This window comes from Aquila chrysaetos, chromosome 4, assembly GCF_900496995.4.
Source record: "Aquila chrysaetos chrysaetos chromosome 4, bAquChr1.4, whole genome shotgun sequence".
NCBI classification, from domain to species: domain Eukaryota; kingdom Metazoa; phylum Chordata; class Aves; order Accipitriformes; family Accipitridae; genus Aquila; species Aquila chrysaetos.
The window spans coordinates 17671683-17694282 of NC_044007.1; the positions used below are offsets into that span (position 1 = coordinate 17671683).

The 22600-nt window shown below is 37.2% G+C and overlaps 1 protein-coding gene across 4 annotated transcripts in view; it reads left to right on the top strand.

Moving 5' to 3' along the window:
* CSMD3 (CUB and Sushi multiple domains 3) overlaps positions 1–22600 on the top strand; it is a 756594-nt gene that overhangs the window by 323937 nt on the left and 410057 nt on the right. For all 4 annotated transcript variants that reach the window (XM_030011520.2, XM_030011521.2, XM_030011522.2 and 1 more), the window contains 2 exons: positions 1146–1270; positions 18898–19019. In XM_030011520.2, the coding sequence (XP_029867380.1) occupies positions 1146–1270; positions 18898–19019 (247 nt within the window). The remainder of the gene's footprint in view (positions 1–1145; positions 1271–18897; positions 19020–22600) is intronic.

Below are 22600 nucleotides of genomic sequence, written 5' to 3' on the forward strand. Positions count from 1 at the left end.
GTCTCCCGTGGAAGGCACCCCACGGTGGAGCAGGGGAGGAGTGAGGAGTCCTCCCCCTGAGGAGGAAGGAGCAGCAGAGACAATGTGTGATGAACTGACCCCAACCCCCATTTCACGTCCTCCTGCTGTGCTGCTGGGGGGAGGAGGTAGAGAAAACAGGGAGTGAAGCTGTGCCTGGGAAGGAGGGAGGGGTGGAGGGAAGGTGTGTTAAGATTTGGTTTTACTTCCCATTATCCTTGTTTTGATTTGATTTGTAGTAAATTAAATTGATTTTGTTTTCACCCCAAGTTGAGCCTGTCTTTTGCCCATGACTATAAGTGGTGAGTGTGTCCCTGTCTCGACCCATGAGCGTTTCTTTATATTCTCTCCTCCTCATCCCGCTGGGGCTGGGAGGGGAGTGAGCGAGCGGCTTCATGGTGCTTTGTTATAGGCTGGGCTTAAACCACGACACTACTTTATTTACAATAATGCATTCCTAGTCCAAACTAATACAGGAAAGTCTTATTAATAATATACTTCTTTTTTTTTTACAAGAAACATTATTAATATCTAATCCTTTTCTCTGCTATTGTGCTCCCTCTTCCAAAGCCCCTCTGGTTCTAAAGTCAAAAGCACCAGAATTCCTTAAGAAGAGTCAGGGGTGGGGAATACAGGGGTGGGGAATATTTACAGCAAGTCATCTGTATCCTGAGGTCTTCCCTCGGGGGAAGACAATGTTTATACTGGGGATTTCTTCTCAGTCTTGTGGTTGACCTTTTGGCTCTTCTAGGTGATTTCCTTATATCTCTTTCTCATTGTTTCCTAGCTTCAGTTAACATAAATAGCTAATGTTTGTTACACAGTGCCCAGGTTTGTCAAATCTTTACTATATGGAAGTCAGAAGTTAGGTCAGAAAATAGTCACTTGACCTCCAAACTACTGTTACAAAGAGGTAAACAAGCTCTGGGCAAAGGCAACCTAGAGAGGGTTGAACACTGTGCACTGTCAGGCTAGTACATAGCCTGCAGCCTTTTACTACCAAGAATAAAAATTACTGGATTGCGTGTTTCTATTGTTTGTCAGGACTGTCATACCTAAAAGAATGGAAAAATTGACTGGTACCTGTTTGTAAAAAAATGATTTTTTTTGTCTTTGTTTGATTTTAGCCTGGGAGCAACAGTACAGTTCTCCTGTGATGAAGATTATGTGCTACAAGGTTCAAAAAGTATCACCTGTCAGAGGATAGCTGAAGTTTTTGCTGCATGGAGTGATCATAGACCTGTGTGTAAAGGTAAAGAGGAATTCTTACCCTTATAGTGATTTGTTAATTTTATATCTAGCTATTATTTGATAGCCAATCCATTTAAACTAATATTTTGTAAGTAACTGAAGTTTTAATCCTAGTGTCCCCGCTGTCTTAGTAAAAAAGGTCCCACCTCACTGTTTTGTTTAATATGAACTTTGTCTGTATTTCAGTATGCTTATTTTACCCAGGAACTTACATTATGAAGTTTGCTTCATAATGAGCTGCTGAAAATCTATCACATGCTAAATATTAAGACTCACCAAGTTGGATTTCAAAATTGCAGTGATTCAATATACAATCTGTAGTTCATGAAGCATCTTCATTACATATTTGCTAAGCAGATGAGAAAGACTTGAATTTAGGATTGATAAGGACTGTAGAAGTAAGTCTATACCTGGTTTTGACCCCGACCAAATTGATCAAGGGCAAAAAGTACAGAAAAATGTAAGAGAAAAAAAGCACAAAGTCATTCTGCTGAATATATTTGATGTCCAAATACTATGGCAAATAGTATGATGAAAACCTGAATCAAGGAATGCAAGTATTAGTGTATACATACATATTTTATATATATATATATTAGTTTATATAAAGAAAAAAATTAGTGCATACATATACATGTAAATTAGCATAACAGCAAAGTCTAATATTGAAGAGTACAGTTTGTTCACAAAGAATGCTTGGGTATGGGGAACAGAATGGACATTTATCTTGTAATTCAAGGCTATGGATACTTATACCAATGTCCAGAGAGAACTGAGATGTTTCTGAACAGTGGAAGAGGGCAAAAAAATCTGAGGGTGGTACATAGATGGTGTATAGTAGAAATCCACAAAAGCTGGAAAATTACATGGGTGACTTTTTTTTGGGGGGGGGGGTAATAAAATACCAGGACAGTCTAAATGGGACTTGCTATGGATGAGAACGAAGTACTAACTGTAGGTTGGAATAATCAGCCACCGAAATCTGAGCTGAAGAAAAACATAATAGGTATTACAGCTGCAGAAATAGGTTTACAGTGGATCACAGCAGTATATGCTTCAATAGTAGCATGTCACAGAAACGAGTAAAAAGTTTAGTTGTATACATATACATATACATAATATTAACATTTTATATCCTACTACTATGTACTATATGTATGTATAATTACTAGAAATTGCTAAATTACACACACACACAGAGATACGCGTGCATAGCAGAATTAATCATGTAATGCACATAAATGAAACCTTTATTTATAATAAAACTAGTAAGACTTTATCTACTGGAGTTTTTCAGCATATTCACATATCCTAAATTAGATACCTATCTTAGGATAGTAGTCTCCTAATCTTCCAATGTAACCAGCTGGGTGTTGTATACTTGTATAAGGGTGTTCACATATACTGTTAAACAGTGTAAAAGCGTCTATTAGTCTTGTCTGTGGATCACTCACTGGAGGAGGTTGTCAGACACAGCTGATGATTAAATCAAGGATCCTGTCTTCCACCTTAGGTGCCTAAAGCTATGCAGTGTGAGTACCCCTGATTTTCTCTACTATGGAAATTAAGTTTCAAGAAAGGTGTGGACCAGTGAAAATAGGGCAGAAGAAAATATTAAGAAGGATCAAAATTCTCTAAAATATAGCTTAATATAAACAAGTGGGAATGAACTGGACTGCTTTGATCTAGAGAAAGAAGAATCCAGTGAAAGAAGAGGGAAGGCATAAAATATAATGGGCTACAATTGTGCAAAGGAACGTTTATAGTTGGACACAAACAAAACTTTCTGAAATAAAGAATATTTAGATATGTGAGTAGAAGTTTTCAAGATCATGTGAGAGATATATATATCCAGGAGAGTTTAAATACATGTAATCTCATCTTGAGCTGGGGTAACAGACTAAATATCTTTTCAAAGTTCATCCAATCCTTATTTTCTGTGTTTTATAAATGAAAGAACACCCAGATTTCAAAATTGCTTAATGGGGAAAAAAAAAAAAATCATCATTATGATCACATGTAAGTGTGGCTGCATGACAGGATTTATGTATTTCTTGTATAATAACCATGATAAAATGACATTCTAAAGATTCTTGGCTTTCATATCCCACATAAATGGTGACATAAATGGTAACTGTACCACCAATCTTGCTGTCCTCTGCGTATTATGTATTTGATAATACAATTCAGTAATCTGTCATTGAAAAGACACTTTAAAAGGAAAGCATACCACAATTAGCATTTCATTTATCAATACCACACACACTGTCAGTTTTTTTTTTAAAAAGCATCTCTCCTAACAGACAATAAAGTGTTATCAGCAGTACTGTGATAAGACTGAGATGTATGCATAGCTTCTTGTAAGTTTAGAAAGGCAGCTCAGTAGCTTTTGGGGACTATGGCCTTCAAGCATAAATGGTTGTTAAATATGTTGTTTTTCACGTTTGTATAAGTTTTGAATTCTGAATAGCAGTAGGTATAAAAATACTTGAGTATAAAAGGGTAACAACATTCTTTAGTCCATTTTTTATTTTTTCCCAGTATGACTATATTTAGAACTAATGTTGTATAATGATTTACAAATCACATTCATAAACATGTGTCTAATGATAAAGTAAGTATTAATACTGAACTAGGAAGAAAAAGAAAGCAATAAATTCATTGGAAGCCAGCAGTTCTGATAGAATTCTATCTAAATGTGAAACTGCAGAATGTGTATTAACTAAATAAGCAAACTCACCATTATTCTTAGGTAGAACATGTGATTCACAATCACAAGGACAGTGTTTCACTTCTTTACACTCACTAACTTCATAGAACTAGCTAATTCCACCTTTAAAAGCAGAGGACCAATATTAAGAAGGTTGTTAGGAATTGATACAATGCCATATGGTGAAAAGCCAGACAGATGGTATAGATATTATAGTTTGTCAAATAGGAAATGCTTTAGAATGTCATTACTTGCATTAAAATTACTGATTTAAGTACCTTTGGTGTGCTATAATTTTGGTTCTTTTGATTAACAAGATGTTTCAATTAGACTGTTAGCTATACTAAAGCTGGAGTATAAACATTTCTTCTAGACTAATAATTATGCCTTCTCTAAGTTTCATGCACAGAACATACAATAAACATTTTGAAAGAATTTTGCATAAGTAGCATAAATATCACGTAATAACATGAAGAAAGTATCTGCAAAAATATGTGTGCATCTGCTTGTTGAACTTGCATGTTTGTGTACAAACCATTTGGGCAAACAAACTAGGCAATCATGCATAAATGTTATTTTATGCAATAAATTAATATTTTCTTGTGAACTGATGCAGCTTTGCAGATAACGAGGACACCGGTGGTATGTTAGATACTTCACCTGTTACTCCTTAAAATGTCACTTAACGTGCTGCTTTTTATCATGTGGTGTTTCCTATTTGAACAGTACAGCTTGCAATTTTTTTCATTCACTTATATAAATTATATTGTGCAGACACCAAAAATCCCACAATAATGATACACTTTTCAAAAATGGCATGTGAATATCAATAACGAGTTACATTAATATACTGGAATTGGGCAGAATTCTAAACAGGAACTTTCCAATTCTGTTAGATGCATTTGATTTGACATCATAAATCCTCACAACTTGTTCTCATAGGCCATATGAGTGGCTGAGTATAACTGCTTGCCAAAAATGAAAGATTAACTCTCTTTAGGAGTTATCATGTAATACCAGCTGGAACTGGCATAAGATCATGTTGATGAAAGTTTATTTTATAACTTATGTCTCCCATTACCCTAGCAAAATAGCAGTTGCTTGGGTAGATGGACCTGGTGAGGAAATATGGCAGAAAAACAAGGCATTTGCCCCATTGTGATTTATGGACAAGGTATATTGAAAAGAAGTTAGAATTTGGAGCTATGAGAAAAGTATGGCTTTATGTTGTAGGCAAGCAGATAAATTAACATAAGCAGCAGCTGAAAATTAACTGGTCACTCTCATTTTATTGACGTTTTAAAGTGGATTCATCCTCTCAGACACTTGTTTTTTTAGCTGGACTTTTTCAAGATCAATATATCATGCAAGCCTAAAATTCTGATGGGGATTTTTAAATTTCTTCTCATTTAATTGGCCTCATGCAAACCTTGTAGCATACCATTGTTACAGGACAGCACAACAAACAATGCCTTCCCCTCCTTCCTGAGAAAGAAAAAAAAGTGTTCAAAAAAGGTGTGAGAATCTTTGCCCAGGCATTTATTGCACTTGAGTTACGGTTGAAGTCTGTTATTTGAAAGATGAAAATTTCTGCAGTTGTTAGTTATTTCATATCCCAAGAAATGCTTAATACATGTGGCTGTAATAACATTACTGCTTATATCGACTGCTCTGTGACTTCATTCAAGAGAGAAGGATTAAACACTTCAGGATTGAGGCCCTACTTATTTATCTGCCATGGGATTCAGTATTCCCCTACAGGGCAATGCCATTATTACAAAGCCAGCTTAAGCAGAGACAATTATCTCCTTTATGAAACTATTTGCCAGTTGATAAATCTCTTCCTCTCATTTATGTTTCAGGAAATGAAACAGATAGATCTATTCACAGTTGGTCGATTAGCCTTTTTATTTTCATGCCTGCCACTCCTGTTTTCTGCTTGCTTGTTTCTCAGACCCTGTGAAATATTTATGAATGCTGCCTTTTATAAGTCTGCTGGCAAGTCAGCAACAAGTTCTGCAACAAGTACAGTATTTCAGAGAAGATCTTCTAATTTGTAGAAAGGAAAAGTAATTTTTAAATTATTCTTTGTATCTGAGAAAAATAAAGGAGAGATTATATATAATTTAAATCATGATCATCCAATTAATAGGCAGGCTACAGAGTAATTCAGATTATTAGTAGAAAAAGGAACAAATGATACTGTGTATTTGAATTTAGAACACAGGTTTTTTTCTTCATATTGCTATTTTTGTCAGTTCATTTCACTGACTAAAGTGATTTTTAAAACAAAAATGAATTCATGGACTCAATATCTTTCAGTTTATAGATTGTAAACATCAGTTTGATTAACGTGGATATGCAAGCAGAATGTACATTATGAATTTTAGATCTTGCCTTTATAAATACCTTTCTTTACCTATAGTACATTGTTGAAAAATCCACCTTTGCCTCACTTGTGTCTGAAATGCAGACATGTTATCTGGACCTCTTAAATGTGTTGCTAACAATGTATCTGTATATGTATACAGACACCCATATATACAGGTAATCCACCATAGATAAATAGGGCTGAAAGTGGTCCTAACGGGTCAGCACTACTTCCTTACTACAGCTGTATTTATTCCCAGAAGATGTTTGTCTAACATTATTTATTTCCAAGGAAAGCGCTCTTAGATCCTGCTCAAGCACTCCAGTTCTTCATTAGCCTTGCAAATAGAAGAATTTTTCTAATTCAAATGTGAACCCATGTTGCTGTACTTAACTTATTTCAGTAAGTGCTTCTATATAAAAACCACATTATTTAATTTATCTTTTCAATGGCTTATTGTATAATTCAAGAATACCTGCTCTTCTTTAAACTAACCAACAGCAGTTCAGTCAGTCCTTCCTCACAGGTCATATTTATAGACCTCCAGCCTTTTTTGTCATTTTCCCTATGGGTCTCTGTCTTTCTTAAAATATGGTTTCTAAAAATGGGCTTATTATTTTAGAAGGGGCTTTCCCAGTGCTCAGTGGAGAGGAGGAATTATTTCTTGCACTTTCACACATTTTTTTTACCTATAACTATGTGCATATCTTCCAGTTTGATTGTCTTTTCATAACAGTAGGATATTTTTTACTCAGGTTATGTTTCTGAGCTATTGTAACCCCTGAAGGGTTACAGAAGCTGCCATATGACTTGCTCCTTATACTATATTTGTGAATTGATTATTCCTGCTTTTGTGCTTTGTCCTATACTTGCCTCTACTGAATTGCATCCTATTTTAATGTAATTTCTTCAATTTCTCATTTTTAATACTAATTATGTTTGCTAATATATTCACGGTCTTTCCCAGCTCTTTGTTAAATGCAGATTTAATAAGTATGCACTTCATTCTGGTGTCCACCGTGTTAGCGAAAATACTGAATGACCCTGACCCAGGACAAACCTCTGTGAAACCTCATTCAGTTATTCTTTCCTTTTGACACTGAGGCAGTGATCAAATATCAGAAGTCTAGGCTGGAAAGGATATCAGGAAATCACCTGATTCGATGATTACCTCATCTAAGGCAAGGCCTTAGATTAGGTAATCCATGGCTGTCTCAAGCCAAGTCTTCACTTCCAGTGAGGGAGTTTCTACCACTTCTTTCAGCAACCTATTCCAGTGTTTAATAGTTGTTATGAGGAAGAATTTTTTCCTTATATCCAGATGGAATTTCTTCTGAAGAAACTTGTGCCTGTTACCTTTTTTCCTGTCCTGGTTTTGGCTGGGATAGAGTTAATTTTCTTTCTAGTAGCTAGTATAGTGTTATGGTTTGGGTTCAGCATGAGAAGAATGTTGATAACACACTGATGTTTTCAGTTGTTGCTAAGTAGTGTTTAGTCTAAGTCAAGGATTTTTCAGCTTCTCATGCCCAGCCAGCAAGAAGGCTGGAGGGGCACAAGAAGTTGGGAGGGGACACAGCCAGGGCAGTTGACCCAAAGTGGCCAAAGGAGTATTCCATACCATGTGATGTCATGCCTAGTATATAAACTGGGGGGAGTTGGCCTGGGAGGGATTGCTGCTTGGGAACTAACTGGGCATCGGTCAGCAAGTAGTGAGCAATTGCATTGTGCATCACTTGTTTTGTATATTCCAATCCTTTTAGTATTATTTTTGTCATATTATTATTTTTTTCATTATTATTTTCTTCCTTTCTGTTCTGTTAAACTGTACTTATCTCAACCCATGAGTTTTACTTTTTTTTTCCGATTCTCTCCCCCATCCCACTGGGTGGGGGGGACTGAGTGAGCAGCTGCATGGTGCTTAGTTACCGTCTGGGGTTACACCATGACACTATGCATCCATGTGAAGAGTATCTCTATGTTTTCTATAACTACCTTTTAGATAGCAAAAGGCTGTGATTAGATACCTCCTTGAGGGTTCTGATCTTTAAGTTGAACAAACCCAGTTCCTTCAATTTTCTTCATCTGTCAAGTTCTCCAGTCTTCTTAGTGGCCTTCCACTGGACACTTTCTGATTTCTCAGTGTCTCTCTTAACCTGGAAGAACCACAAATGGACAGCATTCCATATATGGCCTAACAAGTACTGAGTAGGGCTCAATAATCACCCCCCTTTATCTTCTGGCTCTATTCTTGCTGACACAGGCCAGGACAGTTTCCTTTGCTACCAAGGCACATTGCTGGGTTTGTTTAGCTTCCTGTCCACCAAGGCCCCAGGTGCCTTTCAGCAGAACTGCTCCCCAGACAGTCAGCCATCATCTGCACTGCTTCTGGGGCTTATTTTATTCCATGTGTAGGACTTTACATTTATCCTTGCTAAAACTCATGTAATTCTTTTTGGCCCAGTCTTCCAGCTCACTGAGGTCTCTCTCTATAGTGGCTCTTTCTTCTAGTGCAACTACTTCTCCTCCCTCTGCAGACTTGCTGAGTGTGCATTCAATCCCATCATTCAAATCAGCTTTAAAGATATTGAATACTATCACACCCATTACTGACCCATGAGGAACTCCACTCATAACTGTCTGCCAGTTTGATGTCAAGCCTTTAACCACCATCCTTTGAACTCTGCAGTATAGCTAGTTTTCCAAACATCTTGTGGTCTGTCTGTCCCAAACATGCTTTATGAGTTTGTGAGGCAGGTGTTGAATGATACTGTTGGACATCTTCCTAAATTCAAGGTAAATTATGTCTATAGTTCTCCTCTCATCCACTGGGTGTGTTTTTTCATTGTAGGAGGCAAACAGGTTGGTCCAGTTGGACTGGACTTGTGATATCCAGTCTTTATTCTGCTACCTGTCTTTCTCATGCCCTTTTTAGGGTCTTAAACTCTGTGAGGCTATGGTCATTGCGGCAAAGGCCAACACTGAGGGTCATGACACCAAACAAACCTTTCTTATTTTTGAACAGTAGGTCTAAAAAGGCGGAACTCCTGTTCGGCACATTGTGCACCCGTGTTAGGAAGTTTTCCAAAGTTCACTACAGAAATCTCCCAGATTGCTGTTGCAGCACAGTGTTGCTTTCCTAGCAAGTATCAGGGTAGTTGGAGTCCCCTAGGAGAACTAGGGCCTGCAGACCCAAGGCTTCTGTGATTTATCAGGGGAAGGCTTGGTCCTGATCAGGAGGTCTGTAACAGACACCTACCATGAGATTTCCTCTGATGGAGATCTTGCCAATTTTGAAACGAAGGCTCTCTAGGAACTGCCCTCTTGTCGTTGATAAACACCATGCACTCAACCCTCTCTTTTGCATAGAGGCCAACCACTCCTCTTCTACCCTTTCTGCATTTCCTGGATATCTTGTAACTGTCCACTGCAGTACTCCAGTCGTGTGAGCTATCACACTGTGTTTCTGTAATTCCAATGAGATCGTAACTCTTACTTTGACTAAGTAACTAACACTGTCTCGCCTCTGTAAAATCTAGTGAAAAAAATTAAAATAAAAATTTAATATTTGGCATGGTAAAAGTCAGTAATTGGTTTTCCCTGCTGGTCATTGATAGTTTGTTGATGTTCTTCAAAGTATTTTAACAAGTTACCCAAAGCTTAATTCTGTCCAGCCCTTAAGAAAGGAGAGAGAGACTGTAAAAATTTCCAGAGGAAGAGTTTTCTGAAATACATATTTTAGCAATTTATTTTCAGATAAGAGTTCTATACCGGCACTCTGATGTTTTCCAGTCTTATAAGAATGAACTACATTCTGTTCACTCTTCAATGACTCTTAGCTAAAATTCATAATTACTTGATACTAGTGAGAAGAAAAGGCATTATGTTGGCATTAAGCTCTTGAGTTCAATATATTAATAAAGAGAATTGCTTGCATACAGTTAGTATTTCTGTTCAGTTTGTTTAGTCTGTGCATAACTTGCACAGTATTGGATAAATTCTACAGTTGAATGCCATTTAATCTATCATGGCCTACATCTCAAGATTTTATTTCTGGTAACTCAGTATCTCTTCCCAAATTGTAGGTTTTTCTTCTGAAGAGTAATAGTCAGTTGTGCCTTAGTAGCTAATCATCCCTTTCCTTTTCAGATTGGCAGAGCTTTGCTTGTTGTATGGAGGGCACACTGCAAGAAGAGTTACAGTTTGGAGGCACTAAATGAATATGTCTTGCTGCGGTGTTCTTGTGTGTCCTATAGACCAAAACAAATGCCTAGAATTCTCAAGAAAAACATAGGAGTTAGTGACAGAATTAATTCAGATTTGCTCCTAAAAGAAGCTACCCTAGAAAAATAATAGAGTATTCTACCAAAAGAATCCCCTTTTTCTATTATATTCTACTAATACAAACTTGATATTTTTCAGTGCTCTTTTTCTGTTAAGCACTACCTAACAGCAGAGTTTTTAGGTGTTAAATCTTTGGCATTTTTTTCTTACGTGATAAACTTTTAAGATAGAGTGCTAGCAAAATTGGCTCTTTCTTTTCCAAGCCTTTAAACAAAAGTGCTTTTAGTGTGTTAAATGTGCTCTGAACCCAGCTACTGAATTGGTCCTCTCAGGGGATTTGTAGTTTGCAAATTCTAAAAAAAAAAATTGATATGAGATTTCTACAAAGATGTTCACCTCAGTCATGAGGAAAATATAAAATAAAAATATATAACAAAAAAAGTTTCATTGTTTCTGGGAAATATATGGCCACTAGTGAACTCACAGACACCTTAGCAGTGAATTTCTCTCAAAACTTGCACTTTTGGCATCTGAACACTTTATTGGTCTGATTGTAAGTTGCAATCTTCTTGATAGTGATTAGTCAGGCACTGAGCCAAGTTTATAATAGCTTTGACTAATTGTATAGTAATCACAGGAGGTGCTGTTAGCTCTGCTTCTTACATAAAACATTGCCAGTAAGGAATTGCTAGTAAAATATTTAACGATATTTAAAAAAAATATTAACATTAACATTTCTACAATAGTTCTGTTAAAGAGTAACAAAGTTTGGCAGAAAATAAACCCCCTTGCATTCCAGCTTGTCCTCAGATATCAGAGGGGCTGGCGGCAGCTAAGCTTAGATTCTGAGTGATGTCGAATTCAGCACTGTAAGTCCAGTTGCATTCAATATATTGAACTATCACGATTATGGATGCACTAATAGTGAACTGTACTTTTAGTTTAGTCATGTTTAATGAACTATCATGGCCAGACTTAAGGAGTGTGGTTGTGTTCTACAAACTATCATGGCTAGATTTCAATGAATAGTACAGCTTATTAAAGCAACAGTACAGGTTCTTTTGGATTGCCAGTGATAACTACACTGTCTGCAAAGCACGTGCAAGTAATAATACAGTCAACTACCAGCACATTAAATTATGGAAAAACTCTATAGAGATTTCTAAGTTTCCCAGGGAAGCAATTGGTATAACCGTGGGTTTGAAACTTACCCTTAGGTGTCCCTATGGGGGGGGAAGAGAGGTTCAGCCTGTCGACCGATCCCAGAAGTCAGCGATGTCCTCCTGTCGTGGTTCAACCCCAGCCAGCAACTAAGCACCACGCAGCCACTCACTCACTTCCCCCCCACCCAGTGGGATGGGGGAGAAAATTGGGAAAAGAAGTAAAACTCGTGGGTTGAGATAAGAATGGTTTAATAGAACAGAAAAGAAGAAACTAATAATGATAATGATAACGCTAATAAAATGACAACAGTAATACTAAAAGGATTGGAATATACAAGTGATGCACAATTCAATTGCTCACCACCTGCCAATTGACGCCCCGTTAGTCCCCGAGCAGCGATCCCCCCCCCCCCACTCCCCTGCAGTTTATATTCTAGATGTGACCTCACATGGTATGGAATACCCTGTTGGCCAGTTTGGGTCAGCTGCCCTGGCTGTGTCCTGTGCCAACTTCTTGTGCCCCTCCAGCCTTCTTGCTGGCTGGGCACGAGAAGCTGAAAAATCCTTGACTTTAGGCTAACCATTACTTAGCAACAACTGAAAACATCAGTGTGTTATCAACATTCTTCTCATACCTAACTCAAAAACATAGCACTGTACCAGCTAGTAGGAAGACTATTAACTCTATCCCAGCTGAAACCAGGACACCTCCCAACTTGTCTATGATGGGATCTTCCCTAACATTCCTCCTCTCTTAAGCCCTTTTATATTGTCTTATTTTTAGGTGGATCTTGAGTGACTCTAGTCATTCATACTTTTATTATGACTGGTGTAAAATCTCCCAGCTTTAATTTTAAAGGTACATGCTAGAGAAAATTCAGAGTGCATGCTCAGTGAGGGGTGGTCGCACCTTGAAAGCAGGTAGCTTTTGGGATGGAGGTGTGTTTTGGTATTATAATGAGATTATAATGAGCAAAGTTCACCCAAAGAACATGATTTGGCATGTCACTACTCCAGAACTGGGCACTTACGGTATAAATCAGAAGTAAGGCCATAGTGTTGACAGAACCCCTATTATTTCACCTTGCTTCAGTGCATTCAGTGCAGGGACCTTCCATTCTTGTTCTGTTAGTTCCAGTTCCCCAACCCTGCAGTGATATCACAGAGCCTGGCTGCAGTGTCTCCACTCCGCTCCACCCTCCATGTTGTTTCTCTTAGGGTCAGCATACCAAGCTCCCCTGATGTTGCTAACATCTAAGGTTGCAGGTTATGTTGCTTAGGGAATTATTATGGAACAGATTTCTTGTATATCCACTGCATTCCACCCTGGAGGTTTACCTTCCCTTAAGGGGGGTGTGTGTGTGTCATATCAATAAGTCACCTCCAGCAATCATTCCACAGCAATTAGACTTCAGGCGTAACTTTTTATTAAAGATTTCCATGCCTTGTTAAATACTACATTCAAAGTGTCTATATTCATTACATATTTTTTATACATTCTTTAGAATGGGACAGAACTTCATTGTCATATGTTTAGTTCAGTGGTCTCCAAACTTTTTTGATCAAGTACACATATCAGTAAAAGAATTTCTGAGCACAACTCACCAATATATGTTTATGTATTTATAGCTATATACATGTACTATGAAAGTTCTAATGTTTTCTTCCTGCACCACAGTGGGTTATCTTACACAGTCCCTGGGGTGCACGCACCCCACTTTGGAGACCACTGGTTTAGTTTACATTTTGGAACTTTCCTTCAGATCCACAAAAATGTCTAAGAGAACTGTGTCTATCTTGAAATGTGTGTTCTGAATCTCCAGAAATTGTCCATCAAAAGTGATGCTATTCTGAGCCAGATCATCAGCCTTCTTTAGCTTCAGATTCTTGTACACTGGAGCATAGTGGGGAAAAAAAGGAAAAAAAAGAAAAAAAAAAAAAAGACAAATAGCTTTGTTCATTATCCTGAATTGTATCATTAAAAGAAATCCTTTCCTCTTTAATTATCACTTTGAAAGGTGTTCTGGGCAGGCAGTGACACATACATGACTTTTGCTGAAACCTAGTGTGATACAATTGTTAGCTAAGAGATTTTCTCAGGACCCTGAGGGGCACCAACAGCTCTTCCTGGTGGTCCCCAGCTCCACCTAAGCAAATGTGAAAATAAAAGACCTTCTTGATCTGGAAAATTTCGGTTAGATTTTTTTTTGTCAATATTGGGATTTGTTTACTGCTCCATATGCTTTTAGTACACTACTTAGATCTAATTTTTTTAATTCTATACTGTATTCTTTTTATTATTCTAAAATATGTCATAGCTGTACAGTGTGAGCAATAGCAAGGACAAAATTTACTGTGAGACATGCTGTCTGAATAAACTTGTGTAGTATCCAGAAATAATTTCTGAATAGCAGCAGCTGTCAGATATAAACAGTGGGGTTTTTTTAAGAACTTTTCTTTTTCTTTGGAACTCAGAATAGATAAGACTAAACTTCTAACATACCTCCTTTTACTCTTTTGAAGTAAGGTATAGCCAAAATATACTCATTACTTTGCTAACCGTGAGCTTCTAGTTCTCACAACCTAGTTAAATCTACAAAAGGTAAAGCCTTACAATTATCTGCTAATTATTTTCACGATGAACACATATGCATTGGTAGAATAAATTTCTCTCTTTCAGAAAGTCTTTTGTAATTACAAGGGAAATAGAGAAATAGACACCTCAAGAAGTTGGACGTTTTAAGTGTGTGAGGCAAGGATATATATTTTACAAAGGAAAAATCTTTATTGACACCAGAGACTTTTTCATTTATAAAGTTATACTTGTTTTTAAAGTGCTACATCAGATTTTTGTCTCCTATGGTTTTGTAAAGCTCCATTAACTACCATGGTTCTCTACTTATTTAAAATGAGAGAGGTTAAATTTCAGCTATTCAAAATGTATTATATAGGTCAGAAAAGAAATCATATTCCGTAAGGAATATTTCTTCCTTCCCACCTTTGATCACATTAGTTTTCCGATACTTGCCAGTTACAACTACAGAGTTGCTATCCTACATGTTTTTGTGCAAGCTTCATAACTGCATCTCTATATGTATCATCTTTGCTTAGCTAAATTACTTGCCATACTGATCATTTTTTTTTCTTTCTTCATACTAATCTCAAATATAAAATTCATGTGAATCTCTGAAGTTAATAGCAAAACTCATAATAATTTCTGAAGAGCAGATTGGAGTATTGGAATGGCAAAAGCTTTCCACCAATTTACTGATTTCTGTCTCCAATGAAGAGCTGATTCCATGCTTAGAGGACAGTGAGGTCTTATGAGTTGTTTTTGTCTGTTACATGTAAAATGAATTAATGATCTTTTTTCTGTGTTCACAATGTGTCTGAAATCAGATCTGGTACTGCAAGAAAATAAAAATTTTCTCTTCAAATAAATGTAGTGACTTAGAAATATAAAAACCTTATTAACGATAAATAGTAAATCAGGTGTGTTGTAATCTGCTTCTAGAGAGGTGTAGTAAAATCCCTATTTTATGAAAAAATATTAAGGGTCAAATTTTGTAGGTCTCGTCTGCATTTTACTGAACTGTTACTACTGTCATTGAGTAAGTAAAGTAATTGATTGGGTTCAATATGCATCTGCAACCATAAGTTTTTAGTATAAATTAGTTTGGTTTTGAAGATATTAGACACCCATGTCTCTATGCTTGTGTATTTCCAAATACTGTATAAAATATTCAGAAGCACAATCAGAACTAATCTTCAAACACATGAATTATCTGCATAGGAATAGTAATCTAATTCATGCCTTTAAATGAGTTCCAAAAAAGAGAACAAATTCTTGATGAAAAATAATGAACCAAAGCCGGGACAGAAACCTCCAAAGACACAAGAGTAAGCTGGAAAGGAGCTGATCTGTTCTTTAGTAATGAATAATTTCCTGATATTCACACTTATTTCAATTTCTTCAAAACACGGCAACTCAGTTTTCAACTAATGATTTGAAACTAGCTTGTATTGCTACAATCTTGACTTGAAGTAACCAATTAATTTTGTTAGACTAAGGCATCAAATATGTCTATATTCAAAGAGTTTTCTTATGTCAGAAGGATCTATTCATGATGAATGAATCCAAATGATCTGAATGCCTGTGGAACTTCTGTTCATCGTTGTATTTTGTAAACAGGTAGCCAGTCACCCATGCAGGTGATAACTAAGCAATACCAAGATTGTACGACAGAGTTCTCAAATCCTTAAAATAAGTAGGGACAGATTCAAGAAGTCCAGGAAAAGGTGTTATGTGATGTTAACTTACTGTTAGATATATTTTTTTACAATTTTGCAACTTTCAGCTTACCTGTAAAGTCTTCTCATGTTAAATAGACTTACTCATCTGAATAGTTGTGTAAATCAATTGTCTGAGGCAGTACTTCCAAAATCCAGTGGAAACAGTTTACTTTTTTCATCTACTTTACTTACTTTTTGCAGTGTTGTAAGAATCAGCACTGAGCCATGAGAGGTAGTACACAATTAGGTGAACAGTCTCATGACCAACTACTTGAATTCAGATGGGTTGTCAAAGAATGTCTTAAACCAAAAGACATAGGAAGTATTTACAAATTTCAATAATTAAGCAAAAAGTTTATGTAGACCACTTGTTATGTCTCTGAGAGATTTTTCTAATAATCAATAATAGCTAAACAAAAATTTATCTTATTTTTACAAGTATATACTACACTGCCTGTACCCTGCAGCACTTTAAAGCTTGCAACGATTGACAACAAGTCTTCATGTGCTTCACACAAAATCAGAGACAGAGACAGGGAACCAGTGATACTTGTTGAGATAAAGACCACAGGTAATGCGATAAAAGTAAAAATGTGGATACTGAAGGAGAAAATACAGTATTGAGGTTCAGAGGCAAATATAAATTACTGGGTAAAGAAATCACACAAGAATTTTTTGATTGTCTTTTATTGGCAAACTATGGATTATAGACTTGAACTTAAAATATTAGTATATTAGAATATTATACTGTTATATTTTAGTAGAACATTGCTGTCACTACAGTTACTGCTGAACAGAAAGTACTCTGATATTCACCAAAAAACACAGATGTCTTTTGTTCATCTGTCACTTGACAAATGCAGTGACATCAATCATATATAGCTATTAAAACCCTAAAGGTGTACATTTTTCTCCCTTTAACTCCAAAGAAATTCAATATTAACTCATGACATTTCAGTATTTTATGTTGTAGTATCAGAAGCCTTCCTAAACTGTAAATAAGTATAGCTAATAGCTTCATCTTTGCAGCTTCTTATAGTTGTATTTTCCAATGAATGAAGATTCATATTTTAATCACTTCTTTTTTCCTCCTTAACCAGACTTTACAAAACCAAGTGATTGGTTTAATTTGTGGGGGTTTTTTGTTTTGTTTTATTTTGTTTTTTTTTCTTCTGGATTACAGATTGAGGTACTGAAAGCAAATGTCTGTTAGGAATATTTCAAATTAGTATGAATAATAGAAATTAGTAGTCAAAGACTTAGGTTTCATCAGGACCATTCCACTATAGAATGACATGGCTTTCTTTTGAGACCTCCACTAAGTGGCTACTCTGAGAAAAGGCAGCAAACACAACTCCTAACTCTACCACAGCATACACACAAGGAGATGTGCTTTACATCCCAACTCTGTCCCAAAGGATGGACTCACATTCAGGTGGAACAGCAGATTGTCTAGAACACTTCCTGACTTTCTTCCCAGACAGAGATATGAGCTGCAAGTGTCATACAGTTTCTTATTAAAAAAAAAGATGAAAAGCTGTGTTTGGCATTAGTCTCACTCATGACCTCAGAGGCTTCAGCTACTGATGATAAAGGAGGAGCCTTCCTCTCATCAACCTCCTCTTTCCTTGTTTTCAGGCTTCTGGTGTGGCTTTGAACAGACTCTTCACCAGAGTATTGCTTCTCTGAGGGGTAAAAGTGGCGCAGGTTGGGTGGAAATAGTGACATTCTTTCGGGAGGCTAATGGGAGGGAAGGATCAAGCCTTCATCCAGCAGCAGCTGAATCTTCCTGTATTCAGTATGGATCACATAAACACGCTTTGTGAAAGTACAGTACAACTGTATGGTAATTTCACATCTTAGTGTGAATTTTTTTATTCAGTTAAGCAAGATGGTCTGTCAGAATACAGAGGAAGCAACGATTCTTTAGCTTCTGCAGTTTATTTGTGGTGTCATAATAATCACTGGAGAAATAGGATAAGCTCATGTTTAGCTTAGGTTGCTTGTCAGTTCTACAGCTTCATACAGGAAAAGTTAACCAATACTGCATTCAGCAAAGATCTGAATATCAAAGAACCAACAATAAAATTTATATTGACTCCAGCAGACTATGAATTTAGTGCCTTAAAAATGTCATTCACAAGCAGAAAGGACATGGTTTATATGCTTTGCGTTATTTGTGATGTGAGATGCAACCTACAGTAAATAGGGATATCAGTTTGTTTTTATTTAAGGTATGCTACTGTAAATAACCATACAGACTTTGATTTGTAAATAAATGCCCTTCGTAGTCTTTAAAAATAGATAACACTATTTTGTGTAAGTCTAACTTTTACAAGTTTCCTTTATAGTTTTCAGTGCTTCAGCTATTGATTCAGTGGGTTGGACAGTGGTTGCAGCAGAAAAAATGCTGGCATACCATATACCAATACACATGCACAAAAAAGACACAGTTATAAAAGTGTTCTACTATATAAACTCTTGTCTTTCTTGACATTAGTGAAGGTAATGACATAAGTTACTTACTGAAGCGTTTTAAAAATAGACCAGTTTCTCTTAATGTAGTTACTCTGTTTACTTCAAATACTTTTTTTTTTTTAAGATTATAAGCTTGGACACAAGAGAAAGTCTATTTTACTTTGTCAGAATAACTAAACATGAATATTCTATTATCTTGTATGAGGTAGTTCTGTTTTTGATCAATGGTATTTTAAACCTTCACATCTTGATTAATATAAGTTAGAGCTTGGTTTATGAATCTGCTACATGTATTTTGTATGTGAATTAAAAGGTGAACTTTCTGTTTGTAGTCAAGACTTGTGGATCCAATCTTCAGGGACCTGGAGGCACTTTCACATCACCCAATTTTCCATTCCAGTATGACAGCAATGCTCAGTGTGTGTGGGTCATCACAGCTATCAATACTAATAAGGTAAGTTTAAAATTCTGGCTTTGCTTTAAAAAAACCCATCCATGTAGACCATGACATTTTTCACTAATATGATTTATCTCTACAGTCTAGCTGCTGTACTTGGTGCATTGCAGACATTTCTAAGAAATGACTGGTATTAGATGGGTATGGACAGATGTTAAAACTTGTTTCCCCTAAGAGTGTTTTGCTTTTTGTATGCTAAGTAGATGCTGTCATGTTTTTATGTGATTCTCTAAAATAATTCCTAGAAGCAACTACCCAATGGTATGAAGCAGTGTCATGGGTCCACTAATATCGTGTTATAATCAATAGAGCTGTTTTGTGTATAAGACTGTTTATGTCATGTTTGGCCTTAGACTATGTGAGAAATCACTGAAGTTCATGAATTCACTTTCCCTTCATGAAGGTCTGTTCTAAAGTTGTGTAATTTATTTCATTGTCTGAACCACTGTATTAAAATCACGTATACTTTATACCTACACTTTAAACCAAAAGTACAGGGAGTTCTGATAATGCCAGATGAGTCAAAGTACAGTAATAAAGCTAAGTTATGACACCAGTTGTCTTTAAATTCAAGAGCTAGGCACCTGGCAGCAATGGCTATATTGTATTTCCAGGTGTATCATTTTATCTGAACTGAGTGTAATGGACTTGTTTAGATGTAATAAAATAAAAATTAGCTGTACAGCTCAGGAATGTTTTATAAAGGACTATCAACATCTGTGTTTGCTGGTACAGGGGTATATTCTACCTCCTAATTTCTGTTTTATGTTGCCATCTGCATCACACTCTATTAATTGATCAGAGAGGCCTAGAAGCCCTACCCCTTTACACCTGAGTTTATCAGAGGACTCAGTGAAAACCTGATTACATTTCAGAAGCCATTTAGCTACATTGGTGCATTTGTCCCTCTAATCTTACAAAGTCCTGTGTGGAAGCCATCCTTATGTTCCACTTCGGAAGAAGAAAAAAAGTATATTTAATGAAGTGATTAGAATATTCATATTGAAGATGGTAGATGTGTTTTCGGGGGGAGGGAGGGTTGGCTGTTTGTTTTATCCTTGTTCCAAGGACTGCTATTCCAATTTATCCAATTTATAGATCATCAAAAATGTGTCAAGAGTCCTTGAAAGATAATGCAGTCTCTGTCCCACAGATGGGCAAAAAGTTCAAAAGTAATAGTTAAGATACATTTTTGTGGTCCAAAGAAGCTTCATATTTTTATTCCTTTAATCAAAAACTGTTAGTGAGCAAGATGAAATCTGTGCACATCCAGAATTTTTGAAGGAAAGTTCTGTCAAATGTGGCAGTAGATAGAATTTAATATCATATTGTTTGAGAAAATTAAACACAGCTCTTACACTTTGAACAAGTGCTATAAACGGCTTGAAAACCACCACTAAGCTGTTGTATAGAATAAATTTAAGACCTTTTTGGCCATATTTTGAATAAAATAGTTTCCTTTCTTAAATGCAGAGAGGGCATGTCTACATAACAAAAAAGCCAAATAAGATTTTATACATTCTACCAATGGTAGAAGCAAAACTTCAAGCTCACAGACTGATATGTATCTACTAGTAAATCACAGGTAACCGCAGGTTTAAGATATTAATGCTTGAAGAGTGTTAAGGATTACACTCAGGCAGAGGTATTTGTGTCTTAATGCTGCCTTCCTCCTCCCTCCCCTCCAATTCACAACATGGTGATGCAGTGTTATCTTCAAAACCTCAGAACTTTGTTTCAACCAAAAGTATTTTTCACTGGAGTTTTCAAAACCATTATTCCTCAGTATTATTTTCCTTCCAAATTTCCAGTTTCTGCTTTTAAGGAACTTTGAATTTAAAGCTGAGTGCAGAAAATTAAGAAGTGAACAAATGCTTTGTCTCTGGTTGTCAGTGTGGTTCACAGAGTTACAGAATGATTGAGGTTGGAACGGACCTCTGGACATCATCTAGTTGAACTCCCCTGCTCAAGCAGGGCCACCTAGAGGCAGTTGCCCAGATGGTCTTTGAATATCTCGAAAGACGGTGACTCCAGAACCTCTCTGGGCAACTGTGCCAGTGCTTGGTCACCCTCACAGTGAAAAACTTTCCTGATGTTCAGATGGAACTTCCTGTGTTTTGGTTTGTGCCCATTGCCTCTGGTCCTGTCACTGGGCACCACTGGAAAGAGTTTGGTTCCATCTTCTTTACATCATCCCTTCAGGTGTTTATACACATTAAAATCCCCCTGAGCCTTCTCTTCTCTAGGCTAAGCAAGCCCAGCTCTCTCAAGCTTTCCGTATATGAGAGATGCTCCAGTCCATTAATCATCTTAGTGTCCCTTCGCTGGACTCTTTCCAGTAGCTGCATATCTCTCTTGTACTGGGGAGGTGCAGTTGTTAGGCTTTTTTCCTTTCTCTCAAAATGCTTAAGAGATCAAGTTATTCCATGTGTATAAATTCTAGTTCAAATGAAAATGAAATAAACCCCCTCTTTAGTCAGTGGTCATGCCTGCAATAGTTCAAATACAAGGTTTTTAAAAGTTATTTTATGTTGGGTTTTTTTTCTGAAACTGTAAATACTACAAAATAGCATATTAGCATAGCATGAAAACTGTCACAGGTCCTGACTGGTAAAAATATGTAAGCATACACCCAGTTTTAATATTTGGGGATGAACCAGAATTCATGGGTTGAACCTATGCTGGTTCAGTAAAATATTTCAGTGCATGCATGGTTCAGTTTGATTTGATTAGTACTTATGTATTGCTTTTACATGGTAAGGTTTTGGTAGTGGCGGGGCTGCAGGGGTGACTTCTGTGAGAAGAGATCAGGAGTTGCCCCCATGTTGGACAGAGCCAGTTGTAGCTGGCTCCAAAACAGACCCACTGCAGGACACAGCTGGGCAAATCAGGCAAGCTGGTGGCACCCCTGTGATGACATGTGTAAGAAAGGGTAAAAAATGCTGTGCAACAGCAGCTGAAGGAGAGGAGTGATAATATGTGAGTGAAACAATCCTGCAGACACCGAGGTCAGAGAATAAGAAGGGAGAGGAGGTGCTCCATGTGCCGGAGCAGATATTCCCCTGCAGCCTGTGGGGAAGACCATGGTGAGGCAGGCTGTCCCCCTGCAACCCATGGAGGTCCATGCTGGAGCAGATATCCACCTGCAGCCCATGGAGGACCCCACACCGGAGCAGGTGGATGAGCCCTGAAGGAAGCTGTGACCCCGTGGAAAGCCCATGCAGGAGCAGGCTTCTGGCAGGAACTCTGGCCCATGGAGAGGAGCCCACACTGGAGCAGGTTTGCTGGCAGGACTTGTGACCCCATGGGGAGCCCATGCTGGAGCAGTCTGCTCCTGAAGGACTGCACTCTGTGGAAAGGTCCCATGCTGGAGCAGTTCTTGAAGAACTGCAGCCTGTGGGAGGGACCCACGTTGGATAAGGTCGTGAAGGACTATCTTCCATGGGAGGGAACCGACGCTGGAGCAAGAAAAGAATGTGAGGAAGAAGGAACGGCAGAGAAGAAATGTTACAAACTGACTGCAAGACCCATTCCCTGTCCCCCTGCACCTCCTGGGGGAGAGGAGGAGGTAGAAGAGT